At 49.1% G+C, this 23,628-nt stretch overlaps 11 protein-coding genes and 1 non-coding gene across 12 annotated transcripts in view; 5 read left to right on the top strand and 7 right to left on the bottom strand.

The window, feature by feature from the left end:
* Positions 1 to 35: 35 nt before the first annotated feature.
* Positions 36 to 1,387, bottom strand: ASPWEDRAFT_36657 (uncharacterized protein). The gene is made up of 3 exons (XM_040834511.1): positions 1,304 to 1,387; positions 471 to 1,233; positions 36 to 414 (listed from the first exon to the last, which is right to left on the bottom strand). Exons 1-3 carry the CDS (start codon positions 1,342 to 1,344, stop codon positions 277 to 279), a joined length of 942 nt encoding a protein of 313 aa, XP_040692630.1. The 5' UTR covers positions 1,345 to 1,387; the 3' UTR covers positions 36 to 276.
* Positions 1,388 to 1,853: 466 nt separating this feature from the next.
* ASPWEDRAFT_347920 (uncharacterized protein) lies at positions 1,854 to 2,609 on the top strand. The gene is made up of 2 exons (XM_040834089.1): positions 1,854 to 2,238; positions 2,367 to 2,609. The coding sequence occupies exons 1-2, from the start codon at positions 1,946 to 1,948 to the stop codon at positions 2,545 to 2,547; spliced, it is 474 nt and encodes a 157-aa protein (XP_040692629.1). The 5' UTR covers positions 1,854 to 1,945; the 3' UTR covers positions 2,548 to 2,609.
* Positions 2,610 to 2,838: 229 nt separating this feature from the next.
* ASPWEDRAFT_36653 (uncharacterized protein) lies at positions 2,839 to 3,434 on the bottom strand. Its single transcript, XM_040834510.1, has one exon. The coding sequence runs from the start codon at positions 3,026 to 3,028 to the stop codon at positions 2,867 to 2,869; it is 162 nt and encodes a 53-aa protein (XP_040692628.1). The 5' UTR covers positions 3,029 to 3,434; the 3' UTR covers positions 2,839 to 2,866.
* A 631-nt stretch (positions 3,435 to 4,065) lies between these two features.
* pmcA (putative P-type calcium ATPase) lies at positions 4,066 to 8,399 on the bottom strand (the record flags this gene model as incomplete). Its single annotated transcript, XM_040827688.1, has 2 exons — positions 4,066 to 5,195; positions 5,249 to 8,399. 2 exons carry the CDS (start codon positions 8,397 to 8,399, stop codon positions 4,066 to 4,068), a joined length of 4,281 nt encoding a protein of 1,426 aa, XP_040692627.1.
* Positions 8,400 to 10,614: 2,215 nt separating this feature from the next.
* Positions 10,615 to 12,019, top strand: ASPWEDRAFT_180413 (uncharacterized protein; the record flags this gene model as incomplete). The annotated part of the gene is made up of 5 exons (XM_040831843.1): positions 10,615 to 10,782; positions 10,843 to 10,969; positions 11,022 to 11,145; positions 11,199 to 11,650; positions 11,706 to 12,019. The coding sequence occupies 5 exons, from the start codon at positions 10,615 to 10,617 to the stop codon at positions 12,017 to 12,019; spliced, it is 1,185 nt and encodes a 394-aa protein (XP_040692626.1).
* ASPWEDRAFT_127855 (nucleoporin Nup84/Nup107 family protein) lies at positions 12,005 to 15,693 on the bottom strand. Its single transcript, XM_040829233.1, has 6 exons — positions 15,563 to 15,693; positions 15,306 to 15,501; positions 13,193 to 15,238; positions 12,823 to 13,141; positions 12,651 to 12,775; positions 12,005 to 12,596 (listed from the first exon to the last, which is right to left on the bottom strand). Exons 1-6 carry the CDS (start codon positions 15,623 to 15,625, stop codon positions 12,250 to 12,252), a joined length of 3,096 nt encoding a protein of 1,031 aa, XP_040692625.1. The 5' UTR covers positions 15,626 to 15,693; the 3' UTR covers positions 12,005 to 12,249.
* Positions 15,694 to 15,812: 119 nt separating this feature from the next.
* ASPWEDRAFT_36651 (uncharacterized protein) lies at positions 15,813 to 16,755 on the bottom strand. Its single transcript, XM_040834509.1, has 4 exons — positions 16,527 to 16,755; positions 16,415 to 16,465; positions 16,346 to 16,358; positions 15,813 to 16,297 (listed from the first exon to the last, which is right to left on the bottom strand). The coding sequence occupies exons 1-4, from the start codon at positions 16,527 to 16,529 to the stop codon at positions 16,125 to 16,127; spliced, it is 240 nt and encodes a 79-aa protein (XP_040692624.1). The 5' UTR covers positions 16,530 to 16,755; the 3' UTR covers positions 15,813 to 16,124.
* Positions 16,756 to 17,062: 307 nt separating this feature from the next.
* ASPWEDRAFT_93228 (SUMO family protein SMT3) lies at positions 17,063 to 17,371 on the top strand (the record flags this gene model as incomplete). The annotated part of the gene is made up of 2 exons (XM_040839595.1): positions 17,063 to 17,254; positions 17,315 to 17,371. Coding segments are annotated over 2 exons (249 nt in total), but the record flags the coding sequence as incomplete, so codon positions are not given.
* Positions 17,372 to 17,919: 548 nt separating this feature from the next.
* On the bottom strand, positions 17,920 to 18,656 carry ASPWEDRAFT_65862 (uncharacterized protein; the record flags this gene model as incomplete). The annotated part of the gene is made up of 2 exons (XM_040838822.1): positions 18,563 to 18,656; positions 17,920 to 18,494 (listed from the first exon to the last, which is right to left on the bottom strand). The coding sequence occupies exon 2, from the start codon at positions 18,394 to 18,396 to the stop codon at positions 17,920 to 17,922; it is 477 nt and encodes a 158-aa protein (XP_040692622.1). The 5' UTR covers positions 18,397 to 18,494; positions 18,563 to 18,656.
* Positions 18,657 to 19,254: 598 nt separating this feature from the next.
* Positions 19,255 to 21,887, top strand: ASPWEDRAFT_149609 (putative succinyl-CoA synthetase subunit alpha). Its single transcript, XM_040829575.1, has 9 exons — positions 19,255 to 19,494; positions 19,547 to 19,660; positions 19,718 to 19,861; positions 19,926 to 20,308; positions 20,359 to 20,569; positions 20,619 to 21,214; positions 21,267 to 21,298; positions 21,348 to 21,640; positions 21,688 to 21,887. The coding sequence occupies exons 1-9, from the start codon at positions 19,309 to 19,311 to the stop codon at positions 21,766 to 21,768; spliced, it is 2,040 nt and encodes a 679-aa protein (XP_040692621.1). The 5' UTR covers positions 19,255 to 19,308; the 3' UTR covers positions 21,769 to 21,887.
* Positions 21,888 to 21,889: 2 nt separating this feature from the next.
* ASPWEDRAFT_t46 lies at positions 21,890 to 21,993 on the bottom strand. The gene has a single exon. It is a non-coding gene; the product is annotated as a tRNA-Arg (tRNA).
* A 448-nt stretch (positions 21,994 to 22,441) lies between these two features.
* ASPWEDRAFT_347579 (adenylyl-sulfate kinase) overlaps positions 22,442 to 23,628 on the top strand; it is a 1,525-nt gene continuing 338 nt past the window's right edge. Inside the window, exons 1-2 of the mRNA XM_040834083.1 lie at positions 22,442 to 22,803; positions 22,875 to 23,593. Coding sequence (XP_040692620.1) covers positions 22,796 to 22,803; positions 22,875 to 23,502 — 636 coding nt within the window. The 5' untranslated portion in view covers positions 22,442 to 22,795 and the 3' untranslated portion in view covers positions 23,503 to 23,593. The remainder of the gene's footprint in view (positions 22,804 to 22,874; positions 23,594 to 23,628) is intronic.

The following is a 23,628-nucleotide window of genomic DNA, read 5'->3' as shown; positions in this document are numbered from 1 at the left end:
TATCATTATAATTCTTGTTATTACTATGATGAGGTTTTACTAAAGGTCTCTCAACCACATGGGTACAATCTCATTCACTGCTTTACAAACACTGGCGTTCAGATCAACCTGCAACAAGTGCTATGTACGATGTGCGCTCTATATCATCACGGCCGTTATCTCATCGTCCGATCAGCCAAATTCCTCCTTACTGCCTCTTGTTCATCCCGGACATCGCAGTACGGTTTACTTTGTCCAAGACTGACGATCTTCGATGGCCTTCCTTAATTGACGGGCTTAGCGGCCAACCATCCAGAGTTCTAACATCCTCAAAGGCGGGAAAGCAAGAGCTGTGAATCCTGCACCCAGCCATAGTCCCAGGTCAGCTCCGCCGGCAATAGTGAGTGCAATGGGGCCGGTATAATATACTTGGTCCTATCAAGATGGAGTTAGCCAAATGACTCGGCATATTTTGACAACGAGACAGTTACCATTCCGACAATGGCTCCAGCCCAACCGACCAGAAACGATATGCCAGCGGCCACTCCAAGGGGTAGCTTCCTCCAATTGTTCCATATAGACCAGTCATAACTTTTGTTGCGGTTGAACAGGATATCCTCTTCAGCAACAATTGTGAACCAGATGATAATCCAATAACCAATGAGTGGCAGAAAATTCTGAAAAATTTCATACAAAGAATCACGACCTCCAATCGCGCAAGCCGCATAAATGACAGTGGTGAGAATAGTAAAGAATGGACGGGGGATTTTCAACCAATAATCACCCAGCATCTGAAAGTTCATGGCCATCGAATACGATCCAGGAGCATTGCAGGCAACTACCCCAAGTACGTTAATCACAGCACAAATTTTGCCAAGTACTCCAACACTGTCATATCCTGCCATCAGCAGACTTCCCGGCGTGCCGTCATATATCGCTTTCCACTCTGAAGTGTGCGTCACTCCTGTTCCAAGGCCAACGCCCATGAGAACTGTGATGGCCATGCCTAGGTACGCCCCGATCGAGGTCATCGACCACGTCAGGCTACGCTTGGTGGTCGGCTGGTAATAGACATAGTAGTCTGCTGAAAGGGGAATCCATGCCACTGGGATTGACAAACAGAGCGAGAAAAATGACAGATGTTTGGCATTGACTCGCTCCGGGGACCCTACCGACACAGCATCAAAATCAAACCGAGAAGCAGCCGATCCAATCAACACACAAAAGGTCAGCAGCTGCGGTAACCAGGCAACTCTGCAATGTGGAACACACATTCAGTAAGTATTGGGGGATTTTCAGGCGATAAGTTATCGAATCGGCATACCTTTCATACAGCTGGAAAATACGCATACCAAAGGTAGCCATCGTCCAGCTCGTGAGGGAGACAATTATAATTCCAACAATGACAGAAAGGCCTCCTCCCGATACTTTCGAGAGGATTTGGCCTCCGATCACTGAATTAATCATGCCATATCCCAAGTTTGTGAGTACATTTAGTACGCAGCAAATCTTTCCAGGGTAATACCCCATAAAGTATCGGGCTACAATCTATCGAAAAGATAAATGAGCCATGAGCCATCGAGCGCTGAGCCATATAAATGAGTATTTGAGAACTGGGCGTGGACATGAGGTGGAAGAAACAAGCGGAACCTATGGGGTAGATCAACCATACCAGTGTGCGATTTCCGCTCTGAGGACCCCAGGTACTCATATACCCAACCGCCAAACATCCCAAAAATACCCCGAAAATTGCGCATAGAGCAGCGTCGGTGAAGCTCAATTGTAATCCAATTGTTCCAATCGATCCAACAATGATGTTGTTTATTGCCAGGCCCATACTGAACCACATCAGGAGCATATGGAATGAGGTTGATGCTTTGGCGTCTTCACGCTCTTCAACCGGAATCGGCTCGATGCCACGAGTCTCAACATTGAGCTTGGCTGCCCATCGCTGGTATCTTGACTGATGAACTTCTCTTGTTTCTTTCGATCCATGGTTTTCCACATCTTCCTGTGCAATGCTCCGAAAGGTAGGCGATTTGTGGTTCTTTTCAACTTCCGGGTCCATGCTGGACTGTATAAAGCAGGCAGTTCAAAAATGTTGGACAATATATGGAAGAGGAAAAAGCCCCGAGTTCTTCTAACGTCTTTCTCCCGTTGTCTTTGTTCAGACAAAACTCAATGTATAACAGGCGGCCAGAAATCAGTATTATACCCCAAGCACAGACATATCAGCACGACAACAGGCACCAATAAAGGGTGAGTCGGCCTATTCCTATATGTATAAGAGGAGGTGGGAAAAGGATTCCAGGCCGAGGCCAGATTCGTTACTCGGTGATACTGGATTGACATCACCCTATCCTTCCGGTGTAACACCTGCACTACAGATATCAGGCATTCCACAGCATCACGGGCCCCCGGGAAAGAAGGGTGGGTGGATGCACCTCCTGCTGCGCATCCCCGAGCTCAATGACACATAGAATGAGGCGCTGTGGCCTGTATGTAGTAGCCTACCATCTGCACGCTACGTCGGGATCTATATTTCTTCCCAAAGAAACAAGGGTCTAGGAATCTTCCATCCACACCCCACGGACCTTCACCAACCCCCGACCCACTCACCTTTTTTTCATTAAACTATTTTATTTTTCTTGTTCCTTTTCTTTGGAATTAAAAAACCTTTATGCACAACAGGTTACAGGAGCACGATATCGCCATACGTTGTGTCCCGGCGCAATCGACACATACACCCACCCACAACCACACATACCACATGCTGATTACCAACGGTGTTAAGCTCCAGCGAATACTTTGCTTGGTATGCGCCAGCAATGCAAGGAGCGCCACGGGGGAAAAAAAAGGAAAAGAAGATCATACGTACTATTACCTATTAGGCACTAGGTCCTGTGAAATTCCAGGTCTCAAAGGCCGGTCCCATGTCACCATACATGTGAGAGATCAGGTAATCGAGCAGGGCAAAAAAGACCGGAGTGGGAAGAAGGAGAACGGTGATAACATATCTCACGCGATCTTTTTTAACCCCCTCATTCATTTCCCTCTTTTGTTTCTTCAAGGGAATACCTGATGTCAACTTATCGTCAGTCAGTGGATTCTATTAACAAAAAGGGAAGGAATGAGACTTCTGATCGTGTTTCAGAAAGGGAGATCGAGCCACCAGCATTCTTGGGCCTGTCAGGCTTTCCCCAACCTCCTTCAGTCAGTCAGTTAGTCTGTTAAACCTTTCAAGGAGACTTTCGAATGTCCAAGTGGCAGTTATTCTATGGAGTCTACGAGTTGAACTGGGTTGAGTTTGAAAGTTTCACTTGATTGTTCATGAGAAACATGGAATTGATTGGATATCACCCCCTTCCCCCCATTAAATATTGATACAAGTAAAAATTACAAGATGTGCTTTTGAAGAGCTTGAAAAAAAAAGACAACCCAAAAAAAGAAACAAGAACATAACAAGAGAAAAAAAAAAAAAAAAAGGCCGGTCACTTTTGAATGAACAGAAGTAGAGGTCTAGTCGAAGAAACATAAACAGACATAAAAATCACAACAGAACAAGAATGAATATGCATTCAGTATGTCCAGCTTTTGCATATAGTAACAACAGAGGGTGGCATGTCAATAATAATGACTCGGTAGGGGCAAGGAAGAACGAAGAAGAAAAAAAGTCCACCCTCACTTTTTGCGCCAAAGTCCAATCCCCCAATGCAAAGGAGTGTGTCTATGAAAACCAGACCGAGTCCCGGGTATTTCATCCGCGTACGCCCCGTACCAGAAATATTAATAGAGAACAGAAGACGGATAGTAACAATAGAGAAACAGAGGGATATCAGACAGCCTGCACAGGTCAAATAAATAAGAACAAAGGATAGACAGACAAGAGCATATCAGCTTAAAAAAGAGGTAGTAACCAATCAAGAAGAAACAATATCAGACATCGAATAGCACAATTATTGGCAAGAAACTCGCTGGTAACAAACAATCCGTAAGGAACAATCGTTGTTCTTGGTCCGTAGACCAAACGTATGACCGAAAGGTAGATAAGGAGGGTATGAAGGATAAAAAGGGTCGGAATCAGCGCTATGACCTGCTCTGACTCTGACTAGATCGAGATCGTCTCGACGTGGATCTCCGGCTGCGGTGGGATGATGCCCGCGCAGGAGGCGCGTGCTCAAAGAAGGGGATCAGATCCGGATTCTGACTCGGAGGAGATTTTGAGCTTGAGAGGTAATCACCGACGAGCTGCTCGTCAGCTGCGGTTCCTGGATGGATCTCAATACCCTGCTGCTTATCCAGTCCACCATGGGGGGTACTGGATTGGAACTTGACCGCGTCTGCATCCTGGGGTCTCTCGATAGGCGACCACCCAGCAATACTACCGGCAACAACACCAGCCATGGCTGCTGCCGGGCCGAATGCAGAGGAGTTGGAACGAGACCGCGTGCGTTGTCTGGACCGTGAATCGGGTGTTGGGGGCTGGGAAATGTTGCCATTCTCCGGCACAGGTGTTCCAGGAATCGAGTTTTCTCTGGACCGAGATCCGCTGCGTGATCTCGGAAGCAGCTCCTCGGGGTGTTGTAACTTATGCTTGAGATGCCTCAATCGACCACCACGGACGGTCTTCATGAAAGTCAGCTGATCCCTAATTTCTTCCAGCGCAGGGTTCCACTGGAAGCGCCTATCTTCATCGGAGATGATGAGTTCAGGGCCCTTCTCGCGCTTCCAGAAAGTGGGAATCATTCTTTCGATGAATTCATCGGGGATCAACCGGATGATCACGGCCACTGGGATCGAAATGGCACCAAGGACCAGGGAAACACCCCACTGAGGCCCATTGAGGGCTTTGACTGAAAACGCTTGTCCACCAACAAAGATGATCAGGATCTGCCCACCAACGATGATGAACTGGATACCAATGAACCATCTGTTGCGGAAAAGACCTTCGAAAATGTTAAATTTGTTGTCAAGACGACGGGAATTCCACTGGTTGAATATTTGCATCCAGACAAAGGTGTTGAACACCACTGTCTCCATTTGAGCATCGTATCCGTGACCAAAGATGGATATACCAGCAAAATTCAAGACAAGAGTAACAACCAACTGGTAGATACTCTGGCCGATAATCATCTTCCACATCGTCAGACTGATGAGCGGTGCTGATTTCGGTTCAGGTCTTCGGTTGAGAACGTAAGGTGCCGGGGGATCCGTAGCTTTCAAAGAGTTAGCAAAGCTTGCAGCATACATCTGCGAGCGTAAAACATACCTAATGCAAGAGCTGCGAAAGTATCCATGATGAGGTTGACCCACAAAAGCTGCACAGCTGTAAGGACCGATTCCTCATCACCACTGGCAACTGCGGAGACGAAAGTAAGGATGACCGCAGTAATATTGACCGTGATTTGGAACTGCAGGAACTTCTTGACCGCGTCATTCACAGTTCTACCCCAAGCCATAGCCTTGACAATCGAAGCAAAGTTGTCATCCATCAAAATGATATCCGACGCCTCCTTGGCCACTTCCGTACCAGCGACACCCATGGAAAATCCAACATCGGCCGTCTTGAGGGCTTGAGCATCATTGGTACCATCACCTGTAACAGCCACTGTTTCGCCGAGCTTCTTCAGTTGAGTTACAAGAATCTTCTTGTCATCGGGGCTGGACCGCGCAAGGACCTGTAGTCGTGGGATAATCTGGGTCATCTGGCGACTGCTCAACTGGCGGAACTTAGGTCCTTCGATGGCAATACCTCCTGGAGTGAAGACTCCGCATTCCTCTGCAATAGCTTTAGCGGTCATGATGTTATCACCAGTGACCATTCGCACGAAAACACCTGCCTGCTGACATTTGTGCACAGCTTCCGCCACTCCAGGTCGCAAAGGGTCCTGGATCCCAAAAATTCCAAGAACAGTCATGTCCTTGAAAACGGCATCAAAGGCTGCGAGTCTACGGTCTTCCTCTTGAGTAGGTGCTCCGCGAGGTGGCCATTGCTCGAAATCACGGTAAATCAGGCCGATACATCGCAGCGATCGGGAGGCATATGTGGTCATAGTATTGTCCAAGGCCGTTCGATCTTGTTCGGAAAGAGGTGACTCGACCATGTCCTTTGTAGGATCACGAAGAATCCGTGTGCATTTAGCGGTCAAAATCTCTGCCGCGCCCTTGACCAACATTCGATATTTTCCGTTGTCCAGCTTGATGACCACTGCCATACACTTGCGAGCTGAGTCAAAGGGGACCATCTGAGCAACTGTCACGTTAGCCCTGGCCTCACCCAGCGATCCCATCCCGAGATAGGTCCTAGCCAGGCTTAACAAGGCGGTTTCCGTTTTAGATCCAATGAATGAGACCGCACCATCCTGCTCCCCTTCGAACGCAGTTGAATTGTGCACAATAGACTGGAGCAGAAGTTCTTTGGCTTGGGGAACCAGATTTGCTGCAAACTCGGAGGGTGATATATCGTTGGGGGCTTCGCTGCCGGCATGGTTGTCGGAAGTCTCGCGTGACTTGTGTCCAAATTTTGCCGTCATTCCCAGAGTGGCAGCAACGGCGGTCATCTTATTCTCCGTAAGCGTACCTGTCTTGTCAGAGCAAATCGTCGTCGCATTGCCCATCGTTTCACAAGCCCGCAGCAATCGCACCAGGTTATTATCCTTTAGCATCCGTGTTGTAGCAAATGCGAGCGCCAGGGTGACGGCCAAAGGCAGACCCTCAGGAACGGCAACAACAATGATTGTGACTGCAACGATGAATATCTGCAAGAATTCTTGTCCTTTTCTTTCTGCGCCATCGATAGTGTGCAGCTGAGCAAGAAACTTGATAAACAACACAACAAACAGCAGTAAACCGGAAGCGAGACCAAGCTTGGCGATATATTCAGCCAGGACGTTCAACTTGGACTGAAGGGGTGTGGTCTGGCCTTCATCCTGGAGAGACATCATCGTTTTTCCATAAGTCGAGTTGACACCAACAGAGGTAACCAAAAACGTTCCCACACCCTCGGATACCTTACCGCCAGAGACGATAAATGGATCCATTTTGGCGAGTTTTTCATGGTGTTCGATGGCCTGGTAAACCTCCTCTGCAGCGGTTTTACGCATCAAGTCTGACTCTCCTGTTGCCGATGATTCATCGCACTTCACATTGTGACCGTCGATGAAGACTCCATCAACAGGAATCAAGTCTCCGGGCTCCAGGTGCATGACTTCTCCGACCATCACATCGAAAATCGAGATTTCTGCCGTCTTCCCTGACCGTGTCACTTTTACGTATCGATCATCCTTTTTTTTGTTCAATTTCACAAACTGGCGTTCCTTCTGCCAATCGTTGGCAGCACCCACGATCACAACGATAAGGATAGCTACAATGATGGCAACGCCCTCAACCCACTGCACTCGCGCTTCGTTACCTGTTGCCGTGACAGATTGGTAGATTCCAAGGGCGAGGGAAATGATCGCAGCGATAGTAAGCAGAATCAGAACCTTGTCATTGTATGCTATCCATGCTAGTTCGAGGATACCTTTGGCCTTCTTCTCGGGCAGCTTGTTGATCCCGTAGACACGTTTCCGGTCAGAAAACGAATCGTTGGATAATTTGGTCGTGCTCGATCGGACTGGTCGCTGCGGGGGCTGCTGGGAGACAGACTTTGGTAGAGAATTGGGGGAGCCCGCAGAACTTGAAGTGGCCTCTGCAAAGCTCACAGCACCATCCAGGCTAGACTCGTCCACACTCAAGCCGCTTGTAATGTTAGTTCGAAGTCCCTTTTCCAACCCACGTATGCCACCCAGAGCATGCAAAGCACCGAGGTTCTTGGGGTTGAGTAGTTTATTCAGCTGGCCAGGCGAGAAGGCGAAGACGTTATCCTCCACCTCGAATTCGGGTTCCCGGCCTGGATCCGGCTTGAGGGCATCTTCGTCACTGACAAGGGTAGTCTTGGTGAGATCGGAATGCGAGGCCTGGGATGTAAAAGTGTCGCCTCCATATGAGCTCGAGGTCTGGTTGGTATCCTCCGACTCGATCGAGTTCCCGCGAGACCTGGTGCCGGGGACAGCCAAGTAATTGGAGTGGGAGTTGGATTCGGCCATTTTGGAAGTCGGTGATGAGACGTTGTGAGGGGAAGTCGGCCTACTTTCGTAGTCACGGCCTTCGGACGAAGCAAACGAACGGATGGAACCCGTTGAGCGCAGGTCGGTAGGCGAGGCACCACCGTTGTTGAGAAGGGCGCTTGTATCTGTAGCGTCTGCATTTTCCGTGGAGACCTGCAGCGACGGTTGAGAGGGAGCGGGCAGAACCTGCACCGGCGGTTGATTTTGATCCGGGGTCACCGCCGAAGTATCGATGGTGATGGTCGGTGCTCGTTCGCGCCGCAGGGGAGTCGATTGCTTGGAATCCTCCCCATCGTCCCTGGAATCCGACATGATCGGTCAAGGGAGAGAACCCGTCCTGGGGTTAGATCGTCAAGGAAAGAGGAGATGAGACCCAGAAGGGATACTGATATCAACAGGAATACAGCCCCAGAAGAGCAGATTGAACGAATCACGGCGGCCGAAGCGAAGACCTGTCATAAGTGGACAGTATGAAAAATGGCGGGGAGGTTAGGTTAGAGGAGGTCTTGATCGAGTCAACAAGCCATGGAGAGCGCCATGCAGTTAGATTGAAAGTGATATATGATCTATTTTGCAGCTCGTCCCACCAAAACCTGAGACAAACACAAAGAGGAAGATCCGGATATCCACATGGATTGGCGGATTGAAAAGAAGGAATAATATAGAGAGAAAGGATAAGAGAAGGTGTGAGAGAGAGAAAAGAGAAAAGAGGAGAAAGAGAGGGAACGAAATTACGCCACCCCAGCGTGCAGCGCCAGCGACACGTCTCGTTCAAGGCAGACTGCGATGATACTTCAGCACGACAGAACCAACCATGGATGGTGGAGAGAAGCGGGAGAAAGAATTGACCCAATCCCCGCGCGATCAAGTTCTGGATTCGTTCTTTCAACGGCTGTGACGGTCGATGGGACGATTAGTTCGGTGGTATTAGAAATTGGGGGGGGAGAAATGAAGCGTCCAGTGGTGATGGGAGAAGATCTGGATGAAGGAAATGCAGGATGTATAATACGGTATGGTACGGTAAAATAGAGCTCATTCTCAAACAGCAATCAAACACACTGTGACGGGATCCCTGCACGAAGCGGTACTCCGCCAATCAGCGAGCTTGGAAACCGGCGACGAAAGCAGGAGGTCCTTGGTTGTACCTTACCTTTTGGCCGGGAAACCCCACCGAGGACCCACTCTGGTCGAGACTCGTATTGGTATTACACTCTCTTCTCAGATGCCTATAGCTATGATGTACTCGTATATAAGATGAACACGATAGACATATACATGAACCCAATGGATGCAGATATTTCCAAAAGACACACATTCCAGGACAGACAAGTCAGGCCGAAACCAGGGGAACACTCGGTCGAGTGCTTTCCCCTTAAGACGAAGGCGTAACCTAACTGGCTACTTGGCGCTTGCACTGCCTCAATTGATGGCCAGTCAGACTCCATCTTTGTATGTAGTTTACGTCTCCGTTTTCCTTTTCTTTCTTTTTTTCCCATCCTTTCATCCTGTGCTTATTTGAATAAATCCCTCTTGCATCCCCATCTGGATCCTGATATCTGACCTGTTCTGAAGCTGCCCGAGACTAAAAGTGAGGCAATCTGCATCTATCAGACAACTATCCATACTACTACTGTACATAGTAGTAACCAGCATCACACAACACTGCCACTGCCGATCATGAGAACATTAATTGTCGCTTACCTTGACTGAGGTGACTCTGATGATACCTTGATTATTGAGTTAATATCCCACATCATCGACTCAGCAAAAAGGGGTCCACCCGCCACCCGCTGAGAGGATGGATTACCGACTGCAGCACTAGTGCGAGGTAGTGGTGGATCCACGGAACTTTATCAGCACCATCTTATCTTCTTTCTATGCCTATGGTACTCCAAGTTCTACTCCGTATCTGCCTTTATCTTGCACCATTCTTGATTCTACTATTCTATGAATCAACTACTGCTAATAGTCTCGACTAGCTGTATACACCGCAATCTCGACCCAATAATGATCGGACACTAGCTCTGTCAACTGGCCTTGGCAAACGGGCGGTGCAAGACCCACTGCCCCACTGAGTGGGTTCTTCAAGCTTTTTTGCGGTGATTACATACGCATTACCGCATGTGGCTTATCCACGACTTGTGCATTCATAATAATCTCCCTGAAACATGCATATAGAATCTCTCCAACATGTGGCAGTGTTACACATGCAACATCTCAATCTCAAATAGTTTGAGCTTGGCAGGCTTGGTTAGAACTCCTACAGTTCTATGCAAGACTACTACTACCTACTTTGGTATGACCGAATCAAACTAAAAGTGATGAACATGCAAGATGCACAAACATCACATCCTAAACACCTCTAGTAAATAGCTTCATTTTTGGGATATACTATACCCACAAGAACACGTCAGATGCGGGGAAGTCATCTGGATCGGATTTATATCTTCATCTAGCAATATTATTCACGTTGTACATACAGCCATATCACTTCATATATACATATAACTACATATTATACAACATCATGTCCCAAACCCAACTCCTCTCTCTCAAGAAAGAAGTAGACGCCAAATTCGACGCTTTTGTAAACTCCAACGATGAATCCGCCAGAGTTGATGCTCTTGAAACAACTCTCAGGCTGAGCCGGGCCCTGGATAAGCCGGCTGATGCTATCCTCAAACTGTCTCTATCGGTATGATACCAACACTTTATTTAGTATACATCACACCAACTGATGAAGTGATACCAACAGCCCTCATTCTACATGGCAGTCAAGGTTGGTCGGGATCTGGATGTCTTCACCACTTTGGCTGGCTCAGACAATGGCTCGACCATTGAGCAACTTGCTGCTCCTAAAAAGGCTGATCCTGGTTTTGTTGGTTGGTTCTTCTTTTCGTTTCTATCTTCATGATACAGAGTACTTACTGGAAGAACGCATCATGCGGGCCCTCGTGGCCATTGGCTTCGCCAATGAACTCGGTCCTGGTCTTTACAGTCCCAGCAGTCTCTCTCATGAAATGACTCGCGAGGTATCAATCAACTCTGTCGATATCCTGTACATCCCCTCTCTCCCTCCACAATGTCTAGAATGCCCATCTAACAATCCAGCTTCTCCGAATACATGCCCACAGTCCTGCACTCGCCCACCTTCTTCGCCAAAACCAACTACCAAAACCCCCTCGATCCTAATCACGGCCCCATCCAACACGCCTTCAACACAACCCTCAACACCTGGGACTGGTTCGCCCAGAACCCAGAAGCATTGGCTCGCTTCAACGTCTACATGAAGGGGGCTCGCGGTGACCGTCCTCACTGGGTGGATTGGTTCCCCGTTCAGCAGGAGGTTCTCGACGGGGCTGTCAATGATGCATCCAGACCTCTTCTGGTCGATATAGCTGGTGGGATAGGCACTGATATTGCGTACTTTGTGAAACGGTTCCCCGATGTGCAGGGGAGATTCATACTCGAGGATCTCCCGTCTGTGATTGACGATATCCAGGATCTAGATGGGAGGATTGAGCGTGTGAAGCATGATTATTTCACGCCTCAGCCGATAAAGGGTACCCACCACCCCTTCCCTCTATATTCATTTATAACAGGCAGTTAACGTAGCAGGCGCCCGCATCTACTACATGCGAAGTTCCCTCCACGACTGGTCCGACACCAGCTGCACCACCATCCTCACTCACATCGCCTCCGCCATGGAAAGAGGCTACTCAAAGCTGCTAATTGAAGAATTCATCCTCCCCGAGACGGACTGCCGCGTTCTGCCCGTCTTGTACGATATGGCGGTCATGTTCTACTGTTCTGGTATCGAGCGGACTCGGTCTACGTGGGAGAAACTGCTGGCGAGGTGTGGGTTTGTCATAAAAAAGTTCTGGGCGCCTGGTGGCGATGCGCAGGGGATTATTGAGGCGGAGTTGCAGTAGCTAGATTATCCAAGTAGAAAGTAGATATAGAAATGAAGAATGACTATGGATGTAGACAATGTCAATCAAGTACTTCGTACATACTATACGGATGTAGGGCCTGCGAGAAGTTGGAAACCTCATGAATAGCTCAAGGTACTAACTAGTAAGGAATATGGCGGTAAATCAATCATTCCTCCCATTACCTACCCTAATATACATCCATTCCTTATTCTATCCTCCATAGTACATCATTTCGCCTCTCCAACCATCTCGCTCTCTTCCTCTTCCTCCACCTCGACATTCCAAATGCCCAACGACTCGCCGCCCAAAAGCCTCTTGCCGGGTTTCGACCGTGCGTTGACCATTGCTTTACTAGACAACGCCAATGCATCCACAATCTCTGCCATCCGTTTGGATGCAATGAAGCTGCGCGTCAGGTGCTCGTTTTCCGATACCTGCATCGCCAGGTTCATACATTGCACCAGAAGCTCGGCGCTCAGCACATGCGCCGAGTAGTATAGTGCGCTGTGGTAGTCGAGGAACACTTCGGGGATATATGTGTTTCGAATCTCTTCCAATTCGGCCTTTTCGGCGTCTGTAGTTTGCCTGTCAGCATGTGTGTGAGCCACTCGTCAAGCACGTAACCTACCATCCTTTGCTTGGATCAGCCACTCGTCCAGCATGGCATCAACATGGTACGCAATCTCGTCCAGGGCTTCCTGCAGTCCCTGTCGGAGTTCCATAATCGCACCAGAGTCCCGTCTACGTTTGTTCCTAATCGAGTCAGTAAAAAGCTTCGGCACAGTATTCAAAACACATACTTCTCAAGATTCTCCCAGACAATGGCAAACATCTCCAGCGCATCAAACGCAAGGATCAGTTCTTCCAAGTCACGCATATTCTGCGACTGCTCGTACAACAAGGCCTGCTGAGCGTCTGATGGCAACCCGTTCGATCGGCTGCGCTTGTGTGCAGATCCCGGCAATCTCGACTTGGTTGGGCTGGCTGGTTCCGGTGTAGCTGATTCAATGCCATCCTCTTCAACTGGGAAGGCGATATCAAACCCAAATGATTCCTGGGAAATATCCGACAGCCTCATACGTCGACTCAATTCTCGAGCTGCCGCAAGTTTGCCAGTGACTGTCATATGTTAGCATCTTCATCACCAATTAACTTTCCAAGGCAGCATACTGTAGAATCTCCGATACAACAGAGCACCATACTCGCAGATCTTGGGCCATTGCCCATCAACGTGTCGAAGCCACTCCAGACTACGGATCATCCGCTCATCTTCACCAGAAACAAATGTCCCAATGTAATCCACCCTGACCGGTACCAGCTCCTGGTATCCGTCCTTGCGCTGAACAAGCTTGGGATACCGTTTAACGGTCTTGGAGTCATCGATGGCAGAAACATTCGAACAAACCCATTGCCACTGGTCTTCAAGAACAGCCTCGATATTAATCCCGTGCTTATCCATCAGCCTAACCTGCTGCCGTCTCTCCCTAGGGTCCACAATCTCGATCAGGATCTGCCCGAGAACAGAGTGCGTCAAGTGCTGTGGTAGGAGAGATGCGTAAATCGGGATTGTATCGTATATGCCTGCCTCCTCCAGATTGGCAATATATCCAATCACATTCACAGAAGCAGTTTCGAAGAATTGCGTATCGGATCGGACATAACCAATCGATCGCGCAATAAGATAGAGATGCGTGGCGATTCTCAAAGAATCCTCATCCTGGGCGGCAATGAGCAGAGCGCCATCCACCGATCCAGGCGTCAGATCCGGCACGAAGCTCGAGTTCTCGGATTTGCTTGCAGCAACCTGGGAAACTGCCCTGGCTAGCGAAAAGAAAAAGCTGTCATACGACTTGCCCAAGATGGCCGCTTGGATTGTGCGATAAGGATTGCGTGCCTCGTTGCCAATCAGATCGTTGCCCTTGGCGTATTGCAGAAACTTGTTCAAATCACTGTACCCAGCCGGTTCCGGAGTAAAAACGACAGAGGATGTTGGTGAATGGCTAAGCTTGCGCTGTAACTGCTTGCAGAATCCTTGGTAACGCGAGAGGATGACACCGTTGAAATAAACGTAGAGGTAGTCGTCCCAGCTCGAACAGACCTTGAATGCGGCCTCAGTCTCACCGCAGAGCAATCCATAGACGGCGCGCTCAAAGTCTTCGATGTTGCTGGTCCGCGCCAAAGTTGAGCAGGCAGCTCTCCACGAGTCCTGAGATCGGGAGTTCATCATGCGTGTGGTTCCATCGTCCACGGGGGTCTTATCTCCACCTGAATTGATGTCAACACTGGATCCACAAAGACTGACAGCCCGCCAATTCTCCAGTCGCTCCTCCGCCCAGTCGCGAATCTTCGTCCAACTTTCTCCCTGTCTCAGCATTTTCCAGCAAGTCATCCACGTAGCGCGCTCGTAGAATTTGTCCTGCGGCTGGAGGCTCTGCTTTTGTCTGGTAACAGCATCGGGGTCCAATTGGGTAATCAATGGTTCCGACTTCGCAGAGCTCAAGAGCGAGAGTGTAATTCCGGGGTCGTTAGGTTCAAGGGGTTGAGGCCAGGCTCGCAATCGCTTTTGTCCCTTGATGGTTTCCTTGGTATACATCCAGCCATATGTCCCCGATGCTGCCCTTTCGGATTGCTTTTCCAGGTCCGCGATCAAAGAATCAATATCTTGAATCCCGGTCTTTGCGGTGTGCTCCAACCACTTCATAATGACCACGCATTCAAGAGCATAATGGTCAGCACCCAAAAACTGTTCCCAAATCTCCCGATCGGACGAATACCGGTGTAGTTTCTGAAAGGCCGTTTCTTGCGCCTGTTTGGAACTGGCTCGGCTAGCGGGATCGTCGATGCTGATTAGGTTGAGTAGAAGCTGCCAAGTGTTGGCCTCCAATTGAAGCCGTTGCAATTCCTCCTCTGTCTTAGGGTCGGGCTGCGGGATTCCATTGGCACGAGTGGCGTTCCAGCCCATCTTTGCGCGCTTCAGAGTATGCTGTTTCGAGATGTCCTGGATAGCATCTTGCGCAAACGTCTGGTAGCTCTTAACGAGTTGGTAGGCCGCCTGAAAGTTCCCAAAATCATCGCCGCGACTTCCTTTTTGCTTGAATCGGTCGAGTTTCTCCGCAAAAGCTTCGATTTGGCGTGTCACCCGATCCGCAGTGCGACGAAGGGGATGCAATGCTTGTTGTGCACCTGCCGACGTAAAGAGTTCCGGAGTGACTATGTCTAAGCCCAATGCAACACCTGGTCAGCATTCTCACGGGGCAGTTAAAAATGAGCGATGTATATTTACCTCGATCACCCCGAACAGATCCCAGGTCCAGGACAGATTCAGTCCCGTTGGCATCTGCGGATTCGTTCTCCGACTCTTCATCCTCCATTTCATCATCGTATTCCACGCCAGATTCCTCTTCCTCGTCGACCGGCTCGTCGTCGTCGTCGTCAATCATCACAACCTCAGGCTCGTTTGTACTCGACGGGCGGGCATGCTACCAGAAAGCCTTGTGTTAGCGCAACCACCAATGGACAACACAGGGCAAGGGGACTCACATTTATGGAAGTAAACCCCCCGAAAGTGCCAGTCGGGCCTGCAGCTCTAGTTAATGGAGCCATCGCAGACAGTTCGACCGCTTTAGACAAGGTGGGATGTGAAGCTCCCCAGGGCAGGGTTTTGGAGAGAGACTCTTTTGCCTTTGTCCGCCATTATTATTATGGACGGGGCGCGTTTCCAGGCCGGCCCGACAGGCTAGGCCCAAACAGGACTAGCGCCAGGCCAACGCACGCATTGAAAAATCTCTTTCTCGTCGATTTCTTCTTCTTCTTTTTCTTTTTTCTTCAACAAATGTCATTTAGGCAGTCATTAGAGTCTCGGAGCGAAGGATAATCAATCTTTGTTCAGGTCTATAAGGCCTCTCAGCGTGCTCACGATTGTCTTAGAACAATCTGGCACTTCCTCAACTAGCCTAGTCCTTCTATAAATGAGGGCTCAGACTGCAAAGGAATTGCTACACCCCTATCAACCTCAATTTGAGTGTAGGAAATCCCAGCTACACTGCGTACAGACGGCAAATCTATCTCTCTATGTACAATGCGTCCCAGTATCGACGCGAAATCACTTCCCTTGAGCTCGTTGCCTCATCTTCAATCGAAGCAGATTGGCTTTGGGGCAGCTAGGGGTTTTTCCGTCGTCCCCTCGTTCCTGGTAGAAGGCATTACAGCATTCGTATAAGGCGTCGATCTGCGATTGGCATTTGTCTTCCTGGTAGGAGTTTCTTGTCAAGCAGGCTGCGTGCATTAGCTGTGATTCCTATCGCTGGTGACAGCGTGAAGTACCTTGGATAGCACACTGGTTGGCTGTCAGCGATGATACACGAATGCTTCTTGAACAATAGGAGAACATACTGCTCGTGGATGGCAAGGAGGGTCAAAAGCCATGTCTTCTTTCAAGCCTCCCTGGATATAGTCAATTGCTTTAGTGATCGCCTCCAGCTTGTCGGGTTCATAGCAGTCTTACCATGACGCAATTTCTCAAAATCAATATCAGACCGTGAGAGAAAAGAAATAGGGATTACAAGATTGCAGACTCGACAATTGGTCTGCCTCGGGTCAAATGATTCCAAGCAACACAGTAACAGTAAGAATGATAAATCAGTGGTCTGGATCGATTCACTTGGGCAACACAATATGGCATCTGAAGCCGGAATCAATCGCTCATCGCATAATAATCGCTGGACCTGCGCCGCAAAAAAGATTCTCCGCTGCTCTTCACTGACGGTGGGGTCCGCGCCTTTCATCGTCTTCAGCGTCAACTTATCTTCTTCTTATATCCAGCCTCGCTGACCTTCTTCTCGTTCTCTCTATTAGCCGTTGCTTTTGTGAGTATTTCACTGTAAGTACTCTTCGCTGCATCATCTCCAGGGTGTCGATGCGGCATCTTCATGGATGGGCACAGTTAACGCTTATATTTCAACCCAACAGCAGAGATCAATCTTTCAGTCTACATCTTTTTCCAATAACACGATGACCGAAAACGATGCTCCTCCCGCTGAAGCCCCTGCGGCCGTCGAGCACCTCAATATCAAGGTTACAGACAACAATAACGAAGTTTTCTTCAAGATTAAGCGTTCGACTCAGTTGAAGAAGCTTATGGATGCGTTCTGCGAGCGCCAGGGAAAGCAGGTGTCGACTGTCCGTTTCCTTTTCGATGGTACACGAGTGCGCCCAGAGGACACCCCAGACACAGTATGTGCTTCTCTTTGAAACTGGGCTTTTGTCCGCAACGATACTGACAAGTTGGTACAGCTCGAGATGGCCGATGGCGATACCCTCGAAGTTCACCAAGAGCAGATTGGGGGTTAGACGACGAGTAGACTCTTGATCATTCATCTTCAATCAGCTCCTCTTCCTGTCCTGATACCTTCCGCATACCACACACAAGAAGGCGCAAAGGTGTTGTTATTTGCCAGACCTCTGTCTGGATTGCGGGGTTTGGCCTCGTTTGGCCTTTTTTATGAGATCGTTTTATTTTTTTTATCTTGTTTAAAGAAGAAAAGAAAAGGAGAGAAGAGTGGTTTCATCATGAGCTTTACGAATCAAGTTTATGTCCTCATTCTGCATCTCAACGCCCGAATCGCATGGATCATAAAGTCTAAGCGTTGCTCATAGATCGGGGCAGCCATAAGGCTCATTCACACCATCACTCGATATATTTTCCATATACAGTAGTAATATGTCATACCAAAAGCATCTTACACCCTCACATATACAAAACAGCCTACAGAAAGAGGCTAGGATAATAGACAAGAGACAGCCACCCATCCAAAAAGAACAAAGAATACCACATACCCCCTCACAAGCCACTGGCCAAAAATCATATAGACAAAGAAAAGTTCAAAAGAAAAAAAAGATTACATATCCCAAACGGCGGCTTTAGCTCGCTCCTCATCCTCTTTCGCCTTTGCCGCCTCCTCCCGCTCCCGATTCCGTCGCTTTATTTCCTGCTCTTTCGTTGCCCGATCGTAGGCTCGCTGTTCTTCCGTCCTCTTGGGAGCCCTAATGCCCAGAGCACCGGCAATCATCCTCCCAGCAACGGCAGTCTGCTTCTCCGGCCTGCGAGCAGCAGCAGGGTTGGGGGATCTACGATCCGCGGGACCCGGATTCCCATACCCAGCACCACCAGCCGACGACACCCACGGCTGCGAGGTCTGCGGTGAAATCGGCGTGGGTGGAGGATCCAAAGGACCTTCTGCACAGGCACTGATGGCCGGCGACGGCGTATCATCATCTAAATTGGAGCTGGAGGTAGCGCCGCCCTTGTCGTCGTCGTTGTCGGACTCGGCCTCGTCCTCCCAGGAGTCCGCAACGGGGGCCTTTTTGGGCGCCATTGGTTTCTTCACCGATGTTGGGCGGGAGATATCCTTGATGGAGGAGTGCTGGCTGTCGCTGATTGAAAGTTCACGCAGGGAAGATTGGAGCTCCGAGGCTGCTGATGTAGACATTGAAGGCGGGGTTAGCTGGTGTTGTTCTTATTTGTTTCAACCAGATACCCACGAAGAGCAGAGGCAGGATAGATCGAACAAGACAGACAGACCCTTGGATGCTGGTCTCTTTGTTGCCATTTCTATTTGGTTGTTGTAGACAGACGGCTGGTGGTGGCCTGGATTTGAGAGTTGGAGGGAAGGTGAAATTAATGGCGTCAGTCGTGGAGCGTCCAAAGTCAACCCCGCCCGTAACCATCCAGGTGTCTTGATTGGTTTGGTTGGACAGAATAGATGGAATAATCCGAGGACATGTCATCTGCTTGTGATATAGGATCTAAAATTTCTCTAGTTTGATTCTTATGGCTCTATTTCCTGTCTACTGAGAGATTGTTGTTGCTGTCTGTCCATCGCAGCGGGGTTAAAGTGTAGTTCAATGACGATGTCACACGACCACATAATACTGATCAAGAAGCAACAGTAACACAACCGGCACCATCCTATGCCCATGGTATCTCTATCTAAATTTCTAAATTAAAACCTCAATATCTCTCCCCTTACTAATCCGTAAAGCACGTGTTCACGCCATCCCACCCTTCCGAGTAGCCATCTTGGCACGCATTTCCGAGACAACCAATCACAAAAGTTAACTTCCTCTCGGACATAGGCTTCCCAGAGCTTCCGAGACAGGCCGTCGCCCGAGGTCCAGATAACTATTTAGTAGACGGGGGAATACCCCAGAGCCAAGTCACCTTCAATTCCCCAGATTCCGCGTCACCACTCTTCTTCCAAGGAATATATAAACATATTATTTATTATATGGTAACAATGAGTCTGCATTCTTTACCAGCACGAGCACCAAAGGCACAAATTCTACCTCCCTCGTGGACGCAGACGGGTCGTTTTTCCACTTCCTTGCGCCGTGCTCGCTATGCGGATACGCTTCCTAATCTTAAGATCGGGGCTCATACGAGGGTGTTATTTCAGGGTTTTACGGGTAGACAGGTATGCAGTATACACTAAATCTAGGCTGAAAACAATTGCTAACTCCCATCAGGCCACTGCCAACGTAAAAGAATCCCTAGCATGGGGAACTAAGATTGTCGGGGGTGTTAAGCCCGGGGTAGAAGGCGAGCATTTGGGATTGCCTGTATTCCCTTCAGTGAGGGCGGTGCGAATATCTTCAATGGATTCTTGACCATGTAGATTCATGCTGATACACTTGCAGGCCCAGGAAAAAGCAAAGCCAGACGCATCTGCCATTTACGTACCCGGAAACCAAACAGCAAAGGCAATTGAGGAAGCGATTGAAGCTGAGATTCCTCTTGTTGTTGCCGTGGCTGAGCATGTCCCAGTTCATGATATCCTGCGGGTTAGAGCTCCTTTTCCTACTCGTTAGAGGGGAGCATTGCATTGCTAAGGCCGTCTGTCTACAGATCCATTCCATGCTTCAAACACAATCAAAAACTAGATTAGTCGGCGCCAATTGCCCCGGGATCATATCTGCAATTGGCAAGTGTCGGATAGGTTTCCAGCCACTGCCCTGTTTCGCCCCGGGTAATGTAGGCATCGTCGCCAAGTCAGGGACTCTGAGTTATGAGACTGTGGCATCGACAACGCGAGCTGGTCTCGGACAGAGTCTCTGTATTAGTATGGGAGGGGATGTGCTTGCAGGGACCAATTTTGTGGACGCATTGACTATCTTCGAAAATGACCCTGACACAGAGGGCATCATGCTTGTTGGTGAGATTGGTGGCACTGCAGAAATCGATGCTGCAGAGTGGATTCGGGATTATAACAGGCGATGTGCAAACCCTAAGTATGTGTCCATGTCATCGATACAATGGTCTCTGATGTTAATGATGACAGGCCCGTTATGGCTCTTGTTGGTGGCTTGGAAGCCCCTCCTGGTCGGGTCATGGGTCATGCTGGAGCTTGGACAACACCAGGTGAACCAGACGGAAAGGCCAAATACGACATTCTCGAGCGTGCTGGAGCAGTCATGGTCAATCATCCTGAAAAGTTTGGTGGGGGCATGAGGACTCTCTTGAACAGTCGTGGTGGTAGCCGAGGTGCGATGGTAAGTTATTTGAAAAACAGTCTCTGAAAAGGTACTCATAATTTTGCAGTCTTCATCGAACTCTGTCAACCAGAAACGGAACCTGCACACAATGAGACGGGTTTCATCCGGTAGTCAGAAACCATTCGGGTCGAACCAAGTCCGATCTCTTCACATTAAGCAATCCCAGGCTCTTGACATGCTCAAAGAAAAGTCCATTCCCGTCCGCGAAACAGCTGACTCTGATTCCGACTTTTCCCTGTCCATCACCGTTGACAGGAACGCATTGTCTCCTTGTGTAATCGCAGCTGGCCCGGATGCAGCTCAACCCCGCAAATTCCCATTCGAATACGCCACTACCGACTTGAGCAGTGCCGGTACACTGCTTGAGGCTGTTGCATCGCACCTTCAAATACCCGAGACAACACATTTAGCCGGTCTGGTACAGGCTTTGTGGCAGATTTTCAAGGAGAAAGAAGCTTTTCTGCTGGTGGTCAAGGCCAGCTCAGTTGGTGGTGCTTTAGAGGTGCATGGTGCACACTTTAATTTTGATGATGCTGCATTTAGGAGCTCGGGGCGTCAAGAGGATGTGCACCGACTGAGAAACAAGGAAGAGGAAGTTCCAGAGGAGGTTGAAGCAGAAAAGGACGGCATTGTCTATATCAAGTATGTCGATGATTACCCCATTAAACCATTTGATACTAACCAACATGGATAGACTTGATGGTGAAGGCAGTGTCGGCACACTAGGTAAGACAGTCCAAAATATCTGAATCATTCCAGACTAACATCAATCAAGTCAACGGTGCCGGTCTGGCGATGAACACAGTAGATGCCCTCACCATCCATGGTGGCCACTGCGCCAACTTCTTGGATACTGGTGGCAAAGCCACCTCGGAGACGGTCAAGTCGTCCTTCCGAATCATCGGTTCCGACAAACGGGTGAAGGCGATCTTCGTCAACATCTTTGGGGGGTTGACACGGTGCGATATGATTGCAGAGGGCATCATTCTCGCATTTCGGGATCTGCACATGAGCGTGCCGGTGGTGGTTCGACTGAGGGGAACCAACGAGGAACTTGGACAGAAGATGGTAAGTCTTGTTGTCTTGGAGACTGAGCCCGTGCTAATGGTATATAGATTGCGGAGAGTGGACTTCCTCTGCATGCCTTTGACAGTTTTGAGGATGCAGCAAAGAAGGTGATCAGCCTTGCAGCATAGATAGATACACTCCTAGGATACGATAGACGAATGACAATAAATAAAAACAAACCCTCCCTTGCAGTGGAGATGAGATAGAAACAGGATAGAAAAAAAAAAGAAAAAGAAAAAAGAAAGAGGTCGACCCCCACGGGACTCGAACCCGCAACCATTGCTTGATCTCCAGTTCTGTTCGGAAACTGAAAGAAGTAGGAGAGCAACACTCTACCATTGAGCCAAGAGGCCGCCTTGTTGAAGGAACGAGATTTCTTGAGCATTATTAGGCAGACGCAGAGACTGAGTGTGAGTGAATATGCCATGTTTGGTGTTGATGACGACGAGTGTCGTGATGCAGTCAATGTCTCATCTAGTGCTTATTATTTATAGTGGTCGTATTTACTACATGAGTAAGGTGTATTGATCAATATTATTGCACCATTTGACTATTAGTGGATATAAAATGAAGCTATACACATTGCATCCACATTGTATATATTTGTCGGCTACACCAGTGTCACCACGGTATAGCACCAATAAACCATCCATATCAAGTCTACAATTCTATATCTCTACACCCCTAATCCATAATAAAACCAATAACTAATAATCAAGATCATCCCAATATCCCTTCATAAACTCCAGCCAAGTCGATCCGACCCGCTGCCACGCCATCCTCCGACTTCGCCGAAACGTCCATGGATGAAGAATCCCGGTTCAGCCAGAAGAAACTTCACAGTCGAAACAGATATTCACATAAACCCTCATTAGTAGTGTAAATGACACCTCTAAATCAATTGGCTTCATCATCACAACCCATGACAAGTAAATCTTTCCACTTGTAGTCATACCGAATATTCCTGGCCGTATTGCCTTAATTTCTTAACCCCGCGATCAGCGCCAATTCCGCCCCGCTGCTCGTCGTCGCCGTTTCGCTTCATCCCACCTGCTTCTCTTTCTCTTCTCCTTTTCTTCTTCTCTTCCCTTCCCTTCCTCCTCCTCTTCATCCGTCTTCAACTTCTCTGATCTCGATCACGCATCTATAAACAAAATGGCCACGTAAGTATCCAACAACCCGCCCATGCCCACCCCTCATCAAAACTCAAATCTAACAAAAAATCCCACCACAGAAACATCACCTTCCACGCCAGCGGTGTGACCCGCGCCGAGCGCAGCCAGCTCCGCAACCAGCGCGGCCTCACCATCTGGCTGACTGGTCTCTCTGCCTCCGGCAAGTCCACTCTGGCCGTTGAGCTGGAGCGCCAGCTCCTGCACGACCGCGGCGTGCACGCCTACCGTCTCGACGGCGACAACGTCCGCTTCGGTCTCAACAAGGACCTCGGATTCAGCGAGAAGGACCGTAACGAGAACATCCGTCGCATTGCCGAAGTCGCCAAGCTCTTCGCCGACAGCGCCTCCATCGCCATCACTTCTTTCATCTCCCCCTACAAGGCGGACCGTGCCACTGCCCGCCAGCTGCACGAGGTCCCTACCCCCGGTGAAGAGACCGGCTTGCCTTTCGTCGAGGTCCACGTCGATGTCCCCGTCGAGGTGGCCGAGCAGCGTGACCCCAAGGGTCTGTACAAGAAGGCCCGTGAGGGTGTCATCAAGGAGTTCACTGGTATCAGTGCCCCCTACGAGGCCCCCGAGAAGCCCGAGGTGTACATCGACAACCACAACACTCCTATCCAGGAGGCTGTTGGCCAGATCATCGCCTACCTCGACAAGCAGGGTTACTTGCCTGCCAAGGCCCAGTAAGCTTGTCGGTCTATTGTCCTTTTGTTTCGCTTGAAAATATTGGAAATATCGGGTGTTTTCTTTCTTTATTTTCTTTTTTTTTTTTTTTTTTGTTTTTTTGCTTTCCAGGCTTAGAGTATTGATGGC

This window comes from Aspergillus wentii (assembly GCF_001890725.1).
Source record: "Aspergillus wentii DTO 134E9 unplaced genomic scaffold ASPWEscaffold_2, whole genome shotgun sequence".
In the NCBI taxonomy this organism is placed as follows: Eukaryota; Fungi; Ascomycota; class Eurotiomycetes; order Eurotiales; family Aspergillaceae; genus Aspergillus; species Aspergillus wentii.
Note: the sequence above shows the minus strand (reverse complement) of the source record. Positions and strands in the feature narration are given on the sequence as shown.

Excerpts from the sequence above, each read along its gene's own strand:
- ASPWEDRAFT_36657 (XM_040834511.1), bottom strand. The coding sequence starts at position 1,344 with ATGGCTACCTTTGGTATGCGTATTTTCCAGCTGTATGAAAG. Across the intron at positions 1,234-1,303 it reads ATTTTCCAGCTGTATGAAAG|AGTTGCCTGGTTACCGCAGC; the intron begins GTATGCCGATTC and ends TCCACATTGCAG. Across the intron at positions 415-470 it reads CTGGAGCCATTGTCGGAATG|GACCAAGTATATTATACCGG; the intron begins GTAACTGTCTCG and ends CCATCTTGATAG.
- ASPWEDRAFT_347920 (XM_040834089.1), top strand. The coding sequence starts at position 1,946 with ATGAACTTCTCTTGTTTCTTTCGATCCATGGTTTTCCACATCTTCCTG. Across the intron at positions 2,239-2,366 it reads ACAACAGGCACCAATAAAGG|ATATCAGGCATTCCACAGCA; the intron begins GTGAGTCGGCCT and ends CCTGCACTACAG.
- ASPWEDRAFT_36653 (XM_040834510.1), bottom strand. The coding sequence starts at position 3,028 with ATGAATGAGGGGGTTAAAAAAGATCGCGTGAGATATGTTATCACCGTT.
- ASPWEDRAFT_127855 (XM_040829233.1), bottom strand. The coding sequence starts at position 15,625 with ATGGCTCCATTAACTAGAGCTGCAGGCCCGACTGGCACTTTCGGGGGG. Across the intron at positions 15,502-15,562 it reads GGGGGTTTACTTCCATAAAT|CATGCCCGCCCGTCGAGTAC; the intron begins GTGAGTCCCCTT and ends GCTTTCTGGTAG. Across the intron at positions 13,142-13,192 it reads GTTGTATCGGAGATTCTACA|TCACTGGCAAACTTGCGGCA; the intron begins GTATGCTGCCTT and ends AACATATGACAG.
- ASPWEDRAFT_149609 (XM_040829575.1), top strand. The coding sequence starts at position 19,309 with ATGGTAACAATGAGTCTGCATTCTTTACCAGCACGAGCACCAAAGGCA. Across the intron at positions 20,570-20,618 it reads GTGGTAGCCGAGGTGCGATG|TCTTCATCGAACTCTGTCAA; the intron begins GTAAGTTATTTG and ends ATAATTTTGCAG. Across the intron at positions 21,641-21,687 it reads AGGAACTTGGACAGAAGATG|ATTGCGGAGAGTGGACTTCC; the intron begins GTAAGTCTTGTT and ends AATGGTATATAG.